This window comes from Phaethon lepturus, unplaced genomic scaffold, assembly GCF_000687285.1.
Source record: "Phaethon lepturus isolate BGI_N335 unplaced genomic scaffold, ASM68728v1 scaffold4310, whole genome shotgun sequence".
NCBI classification, from domain to species: domain Eukaryota; kingdom Metazoa; phylum Chordata; class Aves; order Phaethontiformes; family Phaethontidae; genus Phaethon; species Phaethon lepturus.
Genome location: NW_010513875.1, coordinates 7599 through 19468, shown reverse-complemented (window position 1 = coordinate 19468; position 11870 = coordinate 7599). Strand labels below are relative to the sequence as shown.

At 37.1% G+C, this 11870-nt stretch overlaps 1 protein-coding gene across 1 annotated transcript in view; it reads left to right on the top strand.

Annotated features, from left to right (window-relative positions):
- The window catches only part of U2SURP (U2 snRNP-associated SURP domain containing), a gene marked incomplete at its 5' end in the record, with an annotated part of 29500 nt that extends 18100 nt beyond the window's left edge, over positions 1 to 11400 (top strand). Inside the window, 4 exons of the mRNA XM_010291198.1 lie at positions 6117 to 6227; positions 8716 to 8834; positions 9640 to 9816; positions 10887 to 11400. Coding sequence (XP_010289500.1) covers positions 6117 to 6227; positions 8716 to 8834; positions 9640 to 9816; positions 10887 to 11025 — 546 coding nt within the window. The remainder of the gene's footprint in view (positions 1 to 6116; positions 6228 to 8715; positions 8835 to 9639; positions 9817 to 10886) is intronic.
- Between the last annotated feature and the right edge of the window lie 470 nt (positions 11401 to 11870).

Below are 11870 nucleotides of genomic sequence, written 5' to 3'. Positions count from 1 at the left end.
CAAAGTTTCTTCTTAATTTGTACCCAGTCCCTGCCAAAGAACACATCCAGTATTAAATACGAGGGGAGGAACTGAGAAAAAAAAAACCAACAACAATTACCATCTTTAGCAATTATGACATGTAATATACACTGTTAATGTTGTGTAAAATCTTTGCGCGCGGGGGGGTGGGGGGTGTGATTCTTTAGCAGCTTACACAGTGACTACCAGGGAAGCTGCAAAACTTTTTTTTTCATGCATTTTTTTGGAAATTCATGAAGACAAACAACAACTATTTCTCTTGGCACAGGTAGTAAATTAAGTTTGTCAGCTGGGAGGGGAAAAGTGCAGTAAAAAACAAACTTTGGCCACAGCCAGCAGAGCAGTGCTATCAGAGAAGGCAAGTTATTAACCCTTTGTTTGCCTTCCTCCATATTGCTGTTAACCTTGCTGAAGTGTGAATTCTTTCCAGAACTTGGCTAGAGCAAAGGCTTTCTCGTAACACTGAAGGACAGTGATTTCTTTACTAGTTTTTTTTTTGGTGTGTGTGTAGAAAGATTGGTACTTTGCTTTGCATTATAACTCAAATTTCAGAATGTTCTTTACAGTGCTGTGCCTGTGTCTGTGTGTCTTTGCCTCAGGGACATAGAAAGGTGTATTCTTCTTTGTAAAGAGACCTCAGTTTTGTGGAGTGTTAGAAAAACGGGAATTTTACATTGCTTAAGTTGTTCATTAAGCTTGTTTCCTCAGTGCGTACAAAAATTCAGACAAAATGAAGCAGCATTTTCCTCCTTGGACCTTTCTCTAAGGTACTTTACTTCCCTTCCCATCTTGTTATGCAAGATTTTATAATCCTACCCCAAAAAAGCACAGTGCAGGCTTCATCTGCAGCAGGAGGCAGACTCTTCACAAATCCAGATGTATCAGTGCTTCCAAAAGGGTCAAACAGGAGATTTGTCCTCTTTGGTAGCTGCCTTCACACCCACCTTTGTGTTAGCCACCTGAGACCTCAGAGTAGCATTTGATTGCTTAATTTTTAACACCCCCACCAACCCCCCCCAAAGTGTCATGGTATTTGAGATGCAATTTATTTTTCTACCAAGAGCCAAAGAAGTTTTGCTGCAAAGGAAAGGAGGTTACTCTCATTGCTTTCTTGGTATGAGTTGCTGTACCAGACAAAATCAAAGTTCTTTAGGGTGGTATTCAGTCTCCAACAGAGAATGACTTAGAGCACAGGAAAAGAATAGCTTAAGCATAGTCCACAAGAGCAGATTGTATCCAAAGCCTGTTCTGGATTTCAAGGCCCTGTATACCTTTGTCAAGAAACTGAAGTTCCATACCATTTGCATTATTTCTTTCTCTGGTTTATGGTGCTTATTATGCAGAATACTTGCTTTTGTATCAAGTCATAGGAGCTATCAGAGGCTTGTAATTGTCACTAGAACAATATAACCCTTTGGTCTTTACAGTCTCTGGAGGTTTCTGTATTGGGCTCATTTGAGGCCACTGCAAAACCGCAAAAAGATATTCCAGTTAAACATCCTACTAATTGCAGCTAAATAACAAGTGAGACAAATTGATTCTTGCTTAACCAATAGTTTTGCTATTTATAGCAGTTGTTCCTTAGAAGGTAATGACTATCTTTAAATCAGCAGATTGTGGTCTATTTGAAATCTTTGAATCTACTTCTATTTTACACAAAGACAAAAGCGAGGAATTGCCTAGCTCCAAGACACATGGCATCCTGTGAGTGTGATTGAGCATGCCAGAGGGCTGTTATGGCTGCAGAGGTATTTCACATGTGTACATCAGTATCGCTGTCATCTGTTGTTGATAATGTTGTAGCTGCAGAAATTCCACTGCCCATAGACTTGCTGGAAAACTCAAGCTTTCAAAAAAATATTTTGTTTTGCTTCTGGTAGAGTCTAGGACTTGTAGCAATTGTTGGGGCGAGTCTGTTTTAAGGAAAAACAAAACACTTTGGTCTGCTTGGATGTGTGTCCTGCCTGTAATCAGTCTAGATTTGAGAGCAATTATATATCAAGCAGAAATTCCTATCTTTCATCAAGCATCTGGTGACTAACTTCCTAGTTAATCCTAGTATGTAGTATGCAGCTAATTAACCCCAAATAAGTTGTGTTTGAACCTGGCCATTTAAGTTCTGAGGGTGTATAACTGTGGAATAACCTCTTGTGAAAAAGCCTTTTTTCCACTTGAAAACCAGTCTATGGACACAGTATCAGCAGAAAATTAAAAAGCCAAGAACATTTTTTGAAAATGCATTCTTTTTAAGCGAGGGAGGCTGCCCATGGCGCACCTGTTTGTGTCAAAATGCGAAAAGGGGGGGCTTCAGTTTGTGTCAGCCTGTGGTTTCCCTGAACCATGGTAGCAAGATGTTACCCTTTTCCGTAACTTGATGGCTTACTGGTTAGTCTGTAATCAAGGCCTCAACTTGTAGGAAAGGCTAAATCTTTTAAACTCTCCTCAACTGAGTTTGGGGAGGGGGGGAAATCTCAAGATGAGAACCAGTAGACAAGAGGCATGTTGTGAAACTGTTTTGTCTTGAATTTACAAGAGATAAATCCTCATGGTTAGGTGAGAATATGATTCCTGCATTAGAGCATATAGTAGAGATTACTCACGGGAACTCCAGTGATATTTGACGGTTCTGCATTGCACTCTCCAAAAACTTCTAAACTCTCTGTGCTGTGGAAGACTGCTGTGTCAAAGATTAGTATTACAAAGTTTTGGCACAGGGTTCTGAAAAATTTTCCCCTTCCATAATACCATGCATATTACCGATTCCAGACATAGTCTAGGTAAAGTCAATATATCTACTCCTAAGAATGAACAAGCTTAGTAGTTTTTGTCTGTTGGACAAGAATAGTTAAAGAATAACCAATTCAATGAGAATGTGTAAGGTCTTTATAAATGCACATTTACAAAGTGGAATGCTTACAAAATTCATCGATTAGATGTTGAAGCAGATTTAAGCCTTAAGTTTTAAGGATCACTTTCTCGAGGGTGTATCTGGAACTGTATGATACAAATATAAGCATTGTGTACTCTACCTGAAAAGATCAATAAGAGTGTTCACTACAGCCAAGATGCTATCAATAGTGAAATGGTGAAGGGAGATAATGAAACAAGTACGTTTCATTGTAATTCTTTAGAGAATTCTTTTCTGAACTTTGGGACCTAAGTAATTCGTTTTTTTAAAAAAACATATTTACGGTGGTGGTGTTCTAGAGCAAGTAGCAAAAGCTGCTATACATGAAGGTGTAGGATGAGTTGATGTGGTCTAACTGCTTACCTCTGCTGAAAGGGAATATCCTGGTCCTACCTGTGTGCTCTGGCACTTGCTCATTCTTCCCCTGAGCCAATCCATCTCACTAATGCAGAGGAAAAAACCATGGAAGGTGGGGGGTGGGCTTCTGCTGACTTAGTGAATTGATCTGGCTTATGGAAGGCTCAGCCAAGCACTGCAGGTGCTGCAAGGGCAGGCTAGAGGGGGGACCCCTTTGCTTGGAGTGCAGGAGTGAGGAGGAGCATGGAAAAGAAGGATCTTTCCGTAGTGAGCTGTTGCTGTCATCTCAGCATTTTGTAACATCTAGTCTCCTTTTCCAGGGAATGTACTAGAGCTGACTTCCGCTACCCACAGCATCTTTCTAAAAGGAGTCAGTTTACTGGGGTTCAAAGGGAGATACAGCAAGTATGTGGAAGAGAGATCTATTGATGATTGGTCTGTAAAAGACCACAGCTGTCTCAGGAAACCATATGGTGTTACTCAACCATACATAGTTGGAGTTTGGGGTGGTGTTGAGCCAGTGGTTATTGTATAGGCTGTTCCTGGTTTTCCTCTCTCCTTCTAGGCACCTGCTAATGACCGCCTTTCCCCCTGCCCTTTGCCTATGGTTACTGGAGAAGTTACGTGCAAATTGCTTCTCTTGGCATTTTAAATTTCATGCCAGCAGTGGGTTGTGAGACATGCATGTAAGACAGGCTGCTAGAAATTCAGCATTTCTTTGCATCCAGATTAGCTTATTAAATCCAGTAAAGCCTGTTGATCAGATGCCTAGTTTTCTTTCATTATAGGTTACTTTGGCCTATAGTCTTATGCTTTTTTGCTTTCAAAGTGCGGTTAAACAGAGATAGTATCATAGCTTTGTTGGCTAAAAAATGTGAAGAAACTGGATCTCCTAAAAATGGGGTTTTGTTTTGTGTGTGGTTTTGTGTTTGGTTTTGTTTTTAATTATCTGGGTGATTTAGTTGGGAAAACAAAGTAGAAGTCTTATGGGCATGTTCATACCATGACAGCTCCAGAGGCCTTCTGGATCAGCTAAGCCTCCTCCGTGCTCCTTCTGTTCGGTACTTGGTGTGCTAAGCAGCCGGTGGCCTTGGAGTTCACACAATGGTAGAGAATGCAATCTTGATTTCTTACTAGCAGAGGTGGTACAGGGTGACACAATGTATGGTTCTAAGAGGTATTCCTGCTTTTGAAACTTCTGCATCTGAAGGGGGGGAGAGATAAAAGTGCCTTTATGGAAGGCGGAGTGGTATGTGACAAGTGATGATGTCAGTTTCCCATTGGCTGAATTGTAAGCAAAAGTGAAAAACGCTCAGCCATAGGTAGAGCGTACTCTGTAAAGGAGGGAGGTAAGCAGAACGTTGGTCAGAAATTTACTGTGGTACAAGATAGCAATGCCTTTTTTGATTTCCCCCCCCTCCCCGAGTTGCTTCATCATGGTTGATACTAAAATGGAAGATGTGTTGTTGGTATAAGCTCTGTAACTGAAGGGGATCCTGTTCAAAGTAGTGCTATCCTTGCCTGGGTTTTATGTTTCTTAACGGATTTGTTCTTGTGATTAGATAGTTTTTGTGATACCTTTACTTTCTGCTCAGTCAGTAATTGGAAGGGCTGATCAGAATATACAGTATCTTCATATCCAGTCTGGCCTCCTGCTTTTGAGAGGGAAGAAGAAACCTTTAGAGTTTGATTTTTTTTTTTTTTTTTTTTTTTTTTTTTTTAATTCCTACTTCATATTAGGGAATTAAGGACCTGGAGAATAAGAATCCTTTCATACAGTAAAAAGGGACATGGTTTTCCTTTGTGTGTTTTCAGTGTGGAAGAGTTAAATATTTCTCAAGAGAGAAATATTTTGTGTTCACTAAAAATGAAACCTCAAGCACTGGAAAAATCTATTCTTACATATATGAATCTGCAGGTCAGTATTGAAACAGGAAATACAGTAGTAGGATCAGAGCATAAACATTTGGAAGAGGGTTGACAAATACAACATGACTTACTACCAAGCTCCTCCCTACCCCCCAAAAAAAAAGATACCACCTCATCCAAAAAAATTGAACGATTGTTTGTAAAAGGCCATGTCAGTGAGAATAAAGAATTGAGAAATTGAGATGTGAGTGAAGTTTTATGATGTAAATAAACTTACAGAAAGGTTTTAGTATATTAGGAAAAAAAATCATCTACATGGAAAAACTGACATTTGCTTAACTTTATGACTCAGTTGGGGATATTATCTCAGTAAATTTAGTGTTACATTTAGCAGCACTAGTGAACTGAATTTTGTTGCTAAGCTTGATAGCACATGGAAGAATATTATGTTAGTAAAAATCACATCTTTTAAATCAGCCACTCTGTGCAAACAGCCCTGAAGAGGAGATGCATTTGTTTTATGTCCTAGTTATGTCAGTCATTTGATTTTAATACTCAGTTTCTGAAGGAAAACTTGAAGTAGACAAGAGAAGTTGAAACAATATATTGACACCTACAGTAAATGATCTCATTTTGAAAGAAAAAAAAACAGATAATGATCTAAGAAATATAAGGGTGCAGTGTTCTAATGATGGGAACAGAATGTAGTAGAATAACAGAAAAAAAATCCCTTTATTTTTAGTTTGTAACATGTCTATAAACAACTGCAGGTGCCTGCAGATGAGTATGTGGTTTTGTTGCTTTGATCCAGTTTAAATAAAGTTAGTATCTTTTTGTGCACAAGCTCGTATAGAAAGAATGAAGAACACAGATTATAAATCACGGAAATTTCATTTTCAGCCACCTGCCTAACTGGATAATAATAAGCCCAATAACCTAATGGTCAGTATTATTTTCACAGCTTAAGGTGATGAAGTTTCAGGATGAGTTAGAGTCTGGGAAAAGACCCAAGAAACCAGGCCAGAGTTTTCAGGAACAGGTTGAACACTATAGAGACAAGCTGCTCCAGAGGGTAAGAAATGTTCTTTATGTTTGGCTCTGATTCTGTGATAGGCTTTTATTGAGTTCATCAAATGTAAGGTGGCATTAAGTATAACAACACGTGGTTCTTGTTAAAATTTACTGTAATGTCAAACTGCATGTCTAAATCCAAGTGCTTTCTGCAGAGTAGATATCTTTCTTTTTAATCAAAATGATGTAGTATTTCACACTGTACAGATGGGTACAGATGGGTATCATTAGAATGTACTGAAACCTTAAAGAGGTCACTTCCGAATCTACTCCATAAAGCAAACTTTAGGTTTGGGAAGTTAGGTGTGGGAAAGGAAAGGGAGAGCAGTCAATTGAAGATATTAATCAGATTTTTCATTTTGCTTTTTGTAATTGATCCACTGTGCTAAAAGCTTCCGAAGGAAGAGAAAGAATAGTATTAAGCAGCGTATGTTCTTCTGATTCTCCAGTGTCTAAGATTTCCTGGATAATTCCAGCTCATACTGTCATCTAAAAGTAAATCTGTACCATTACCGTTTTTAGTAGTCCTCTCTGGACTATGAAGTCAGAGTGGCTTTAAAAATTAGCATCATATATGTGATGTCACGTCAGCTTGAATCTCTGAAACAACGAAAGAACATGTAACCTGCTTGGGCAATGCATTTAGTGAGAGAGAGTAAGTGGCAGTTGCTTCTCTAATCTGTTTTCACAGTCTGACAGATCAATGGTGAAGTTAGGTACCCATGCAGTTTCTTGGAAGCTAAATACAAATAGGCATTTCTCACCAGGTGTTTGTCTGTCACTTTGTTCTTGCGCTATTTGGTGCTCAATATCTGACTAATTCACTAAAGTAATTTTGCACAGTACCTTGAAGAACGAGACTTACAATTAAGTAAGTTGATCCCTGAAGGACATTTACATGTTTAGAGGTTGATGTTAGCAGTTAAGACTTCAATTTTTATAAGTAACTCTCCTTTTAAATACAGCTGTATCCTAAAACTTCCCACTTCCTCGGTGTTTTCTGTAATTGGAGAAAGAAGTGGTTTGTACAGTAAGCACAGAATATTTAGCGAGACAGTAGTTTAAAAAAGCCAGAAATTGTAATCCTGATAGCTTCATTAGATGCCTTGTGTTGAATTAGTTCAACCAGATTGCAATATTTTATATTTTTTAGTAATATCTTTTCTGTTTTCACTTTCAGTGAAGGTAATATTTAGTTAAGAAATATTTCATTATAATGATAACAGGTGTTCTTTAAAACAATAGCAACCCCACTGTTAAGGGAATAACTTTATCTTTTGCTTTAATGCCATAGTAAAGTTGGTTTGTATAATAATAGTAGTAATGTAATACTGGTTCTGATTGCATTTCCCATTAACTTGGTGGTTGGTCATCATTTTTCATCTAATTTACTGTAGAATAAGATTTCCAAGAGTAGATTTCCTAGTAGTATTGTATATTGTTAAGAAAATAGGAACTTACAGCTATTTAAAATACTGCTTATTACTATTTATCAAGAAGAAATAATTAGTTATGCTATCAAATAATCTAGGCACATCTTAAGAGCCCATTGATTTTAGTGGAATCTCACAATAGTTTGCAATAGTGGGTATAATGATAAGGGACACTTTAAAATTTTACTAGTACGTCTTCCATGTAAAGGAAATGTGAGACTAGATTAGTGTAGCTGTCCTGGTATTTCCTGCACTTATGTTATTTACACACCTCCCCCCCTCGCCCCCGCTTCTTTCACATAGCTAAATCACCCCTTCTTTGTCTTCTTTATGGGCTGTGCAGCGAATATCTGTTAATTTTTTGGCATAGAAGGAATTCTTTTTTATGCCAATACTGAAAGAAGCACATTTCTTGATCTCTGTGTTCAGACTTGCTGATGGTTTAGGTTTATTTTTTTTATAATTGATTTTCTAACTATTTGACAGACAGATGAGGTGTGCTCAGGATATATGTTTTTGATGTATGTCAAAATAGCCCTGTTGGTATATAGAAATGGACCATATTTGTGGGGTTTTTTGGCAGAGTAGATGTTATTGCAGAATCTTCTTTCTATTTTAGTTTTGTCATTAAATGTCTTGTAGTTATGAGATGTCTCAATTTTCAGTCTGGATTAATGAAGATGAATGCATATGTTTTAAGTAGAAAGAGGTTCCTGGTATTATTTCATGTTTGATTTAGTTTAGAAAATCTATTACAGCGCTAATAGTTCCCTGAAATTGGTAAAATTGAAGACTGTTCATTTCCAATTAGATACTCAGACTTTCTCACATGAAGTGACATCTTTCATGTTTTTGTCAGTGTTTGTGTTACAATAAATGTTTCTTCTATGTATAAAGCAGTAGTAAAGATTTGGAGAGTGGGTGTAGTGTGACCATTGGTTCCTTCCCAGATTACGTGCTGTGTTCTTTCAGTATTCAGCTGTTTGTGATTAACTTGATTGTCTGTAATAATTAGTCACACCTCATCTGAAATCATGAATGCTTCTAATAATTTAGGAAAAAGAAAAAGAGTTGGAAAGAGAACGGGACAGAGACAAAAAGGACAAGGAGAAATCTGAATCCAGGTCCAAAGATAAGAAGGAAAAGGAGGAATGTACACCAACCAGAAAAGAGAGGTATGGCTTTCCATGGAGTAAGGTGGATGGGAGGAAAAACCTCACAGTTAGTATCTTTGTATGCAATGGCAGCCTTGAAATTACGTTGTACCAGCCGTCTTATTTCAAAAGCAAAACACAAAACCACCTAACAACAAAAAAGTCCCATGCTTTGGATATTAAAACATGCTTAAAATTTTTAAAGGAATCGTCATTTTTATCCTGCCCTAAGTGACGTACCCCTTTCAATAGAATCCCCTTTGGGCTCATTTAGGCCCTGAGGAGACATGGGAAAATAATGACCAGTTGAAAACAGGGTATATTTAACTCTCGTGGTAGTAAATTGACTGCAGTGTATTAGTCCAAAAAATGTACTGAAGTCATACCACAAATTATTTGTGGTGGTTTAAATGTTATTAATATCATAAATTCTTCAAAACAGCTAGTTTTAGGGTAGTTGATTGTACACTCTGATCTTCTAGTATTTGTATAGCCAAACTCTTCCATGGTATTAAGTGTAGGTACGGTAAAAGGCCTTGCTTTTCAGGAAACTATGACAGAATGTTTTTACACTGCAATAAAAAATGGTGAGTCAAAGGCCTTAATTTTTTTTTCAACCCGAGAAAGTCTGGTGCACATGTTGAACTTGATTTTTTTTTTTTTATAATAAAAGACCTACTACATTTTAATTACTTTAAAGGATCTAATGTTACGTTGGCAAAAGAAAATATCTACAAAAAGGAATTAATTCTCTTAATACACGTTTTTCACTTCTCTGTATGTCTCTGTGTGTGTCTGTACGTAACTATTTGCTTTCTTTACAAAGGAAAAGACGACACAGTGCTTCACCTAGCCCATCTCGCAGCAGTGGCAGTAGACGAGCAAAATCTCCGTCACCAAAATCAGAACGCTCAGAGCGCTCTGAACGGTCCCACAAAGAGAGTTCACGTTCTCGGTCATCACATAAAGATTCTCCCAGAGATGTCAGTAAAAAAGCCAAAAGGTAAGTTGGTATCTTGTTTTATTTCAGGTTGTAGGAAAGTTAAGTAGGTAGGTGTGTTTTTGTTGGGGTGTTTTATTTGTGTGCTTTATAGCAGAACGTGTTTGACACACAAGTATTTTATCTCCTAATGGACTATACTACATGTACCTGGTTAATGTCTGGACAGTTGGTGTCTAAAATGTATACAGCCTCCTGCCTTGATGGCTCGAGACTGTTCACTTTTTGTGTTCTTGTTTACCTGTTTACTGATAATACTGAGAAATACTGCTTTAAACCAAAGCACCTTGCTGCTTTATTAGCTTTTTATTTTCAAAGAACAAATATTCTGTAGCCCATAGTACTTCTAGAATTATAGTAAGCATGCAGCCTTTCACTGATGTTTTGCTTACATGAAGCTCTTCTCCCATGGTTTGCTTCTTTAACAAAAAAAATCTAGATTAGATGCTGCTTACGGGTTTTTGTTTCTGAAATAGGTATTGCCTAATCTCCAGACTGACAGAAACATTTGTCTCTGGTTAATGTTAAACTTTGGGTTAGATTTTATTATTGTATTGATGCTTTTGTAGCTCAAAACTCAAAAGTTCAGCTTCCACTTGTTTTAGAGGTGTAGAATCTTGTTGATAAAAGATTCCTCAGACATGCTGAGGAAAATTCATTTGCTGTTCAGAAAATCATAGTACATATTTACAGTAATCAGATTCTTGTGCTATAAGTTAGGAATTCAAATAGAAGTAGAAAAGTATTTGAGGGTTTTTTTTTAAGTTAATATGGTGGTTATTCAATTTAGATTATATCAGATTAATGTATTATATGTGGGTTAGATTACAGTAAGTTTATTCAGTGTAACTTTTTCTGTGGGGTTACGTCACAAGCAGACCATGTTTGACAGTCAAAAGTATTTCAACATAACACAATTCAACATGATTTTTCATTTCTGTTCTCTTCTATATGGATATAGGCTATATTTTCTACCTTGTTTAGCTTGATAAATTAATGTCAAATAACTGTAGAAGTTGGTATTATCACAGAATCAGGGTTGTTATTCGACATAACTTTTTTTTTTTTTGCAGGTCGCCATCTGGCTCCAGGACACCCAAAAGATCAAGAAGGTCACGATCCAGATCCCCTAAAAAGTCAGGGAAAAAATCCAGGTCTCAGTCCCGTTCTCCTCACAGGTCTCACAAGAAGTCAAAGAAAAGCAAACACTGACAATGTTAATATTTTTTATGATGCTGTCACTTACTGGAAATGCGGTTTTGTTTTTGTGCCTGAACAGTCTGTTAAAAAACAAAAAAGCATTCCTGATTTTTTTTTTGTGAATGCACGTGTATACTCATGAGTATCGGCATCTGTAGACCTGTCATTGTTTTATATTGTACAAAATATCTTCATTGTGACTATTTCCCAAATGAAACATTTTTGTGTTTAGAAGTTTCATCAGAAATGTGTGTAACTGATCTGCTGGCAGTAGTGATATTTTGTTTTAGAATGTTGTGACATAGCAGAAATAACTCAAATGTTCCCCCTTTTTGTAGCTTTGACAATTTGAATTAGATTTCAAATAAAATCTGAACAGAAAATTAAGATGTTGTTTTCTTGCCCCACTGGTGATACAGATCTCTAAAGGAATTCATAGTTTGTTTGGAAGTACTGTGTATTTCAGACATACTATGGGGCTTAGATCTTTCAGCATAGTGGTAGCTCTGTTCCTGTTTTCAGTAGTTTGACTACCCAGATAAAAGCACCTTTTGAATCCAATGGATGGGCTTTCTTTCCTACCGTGGTATTTTACTGTAAGAACAGTTGAACAGTCTGGTACCTCCGTGATAAGCTTTACAAGTAAATCTTTGCTTTGTATTTTTCCATTTTAATTGCAGGGAATATTTGTGACATCAGAGTCATGTTTTTGTTTGTTTTTAAGAAAGGGCCTCTGCAGAGATGCATCATATGTATGTGTATGTATATCATATATATATATGATGTATCAATAACCAGCCATATTTATGGCATGCATGGGGAACAATAAAAGGACAGCAAGCCTGAGGCTGTATGAC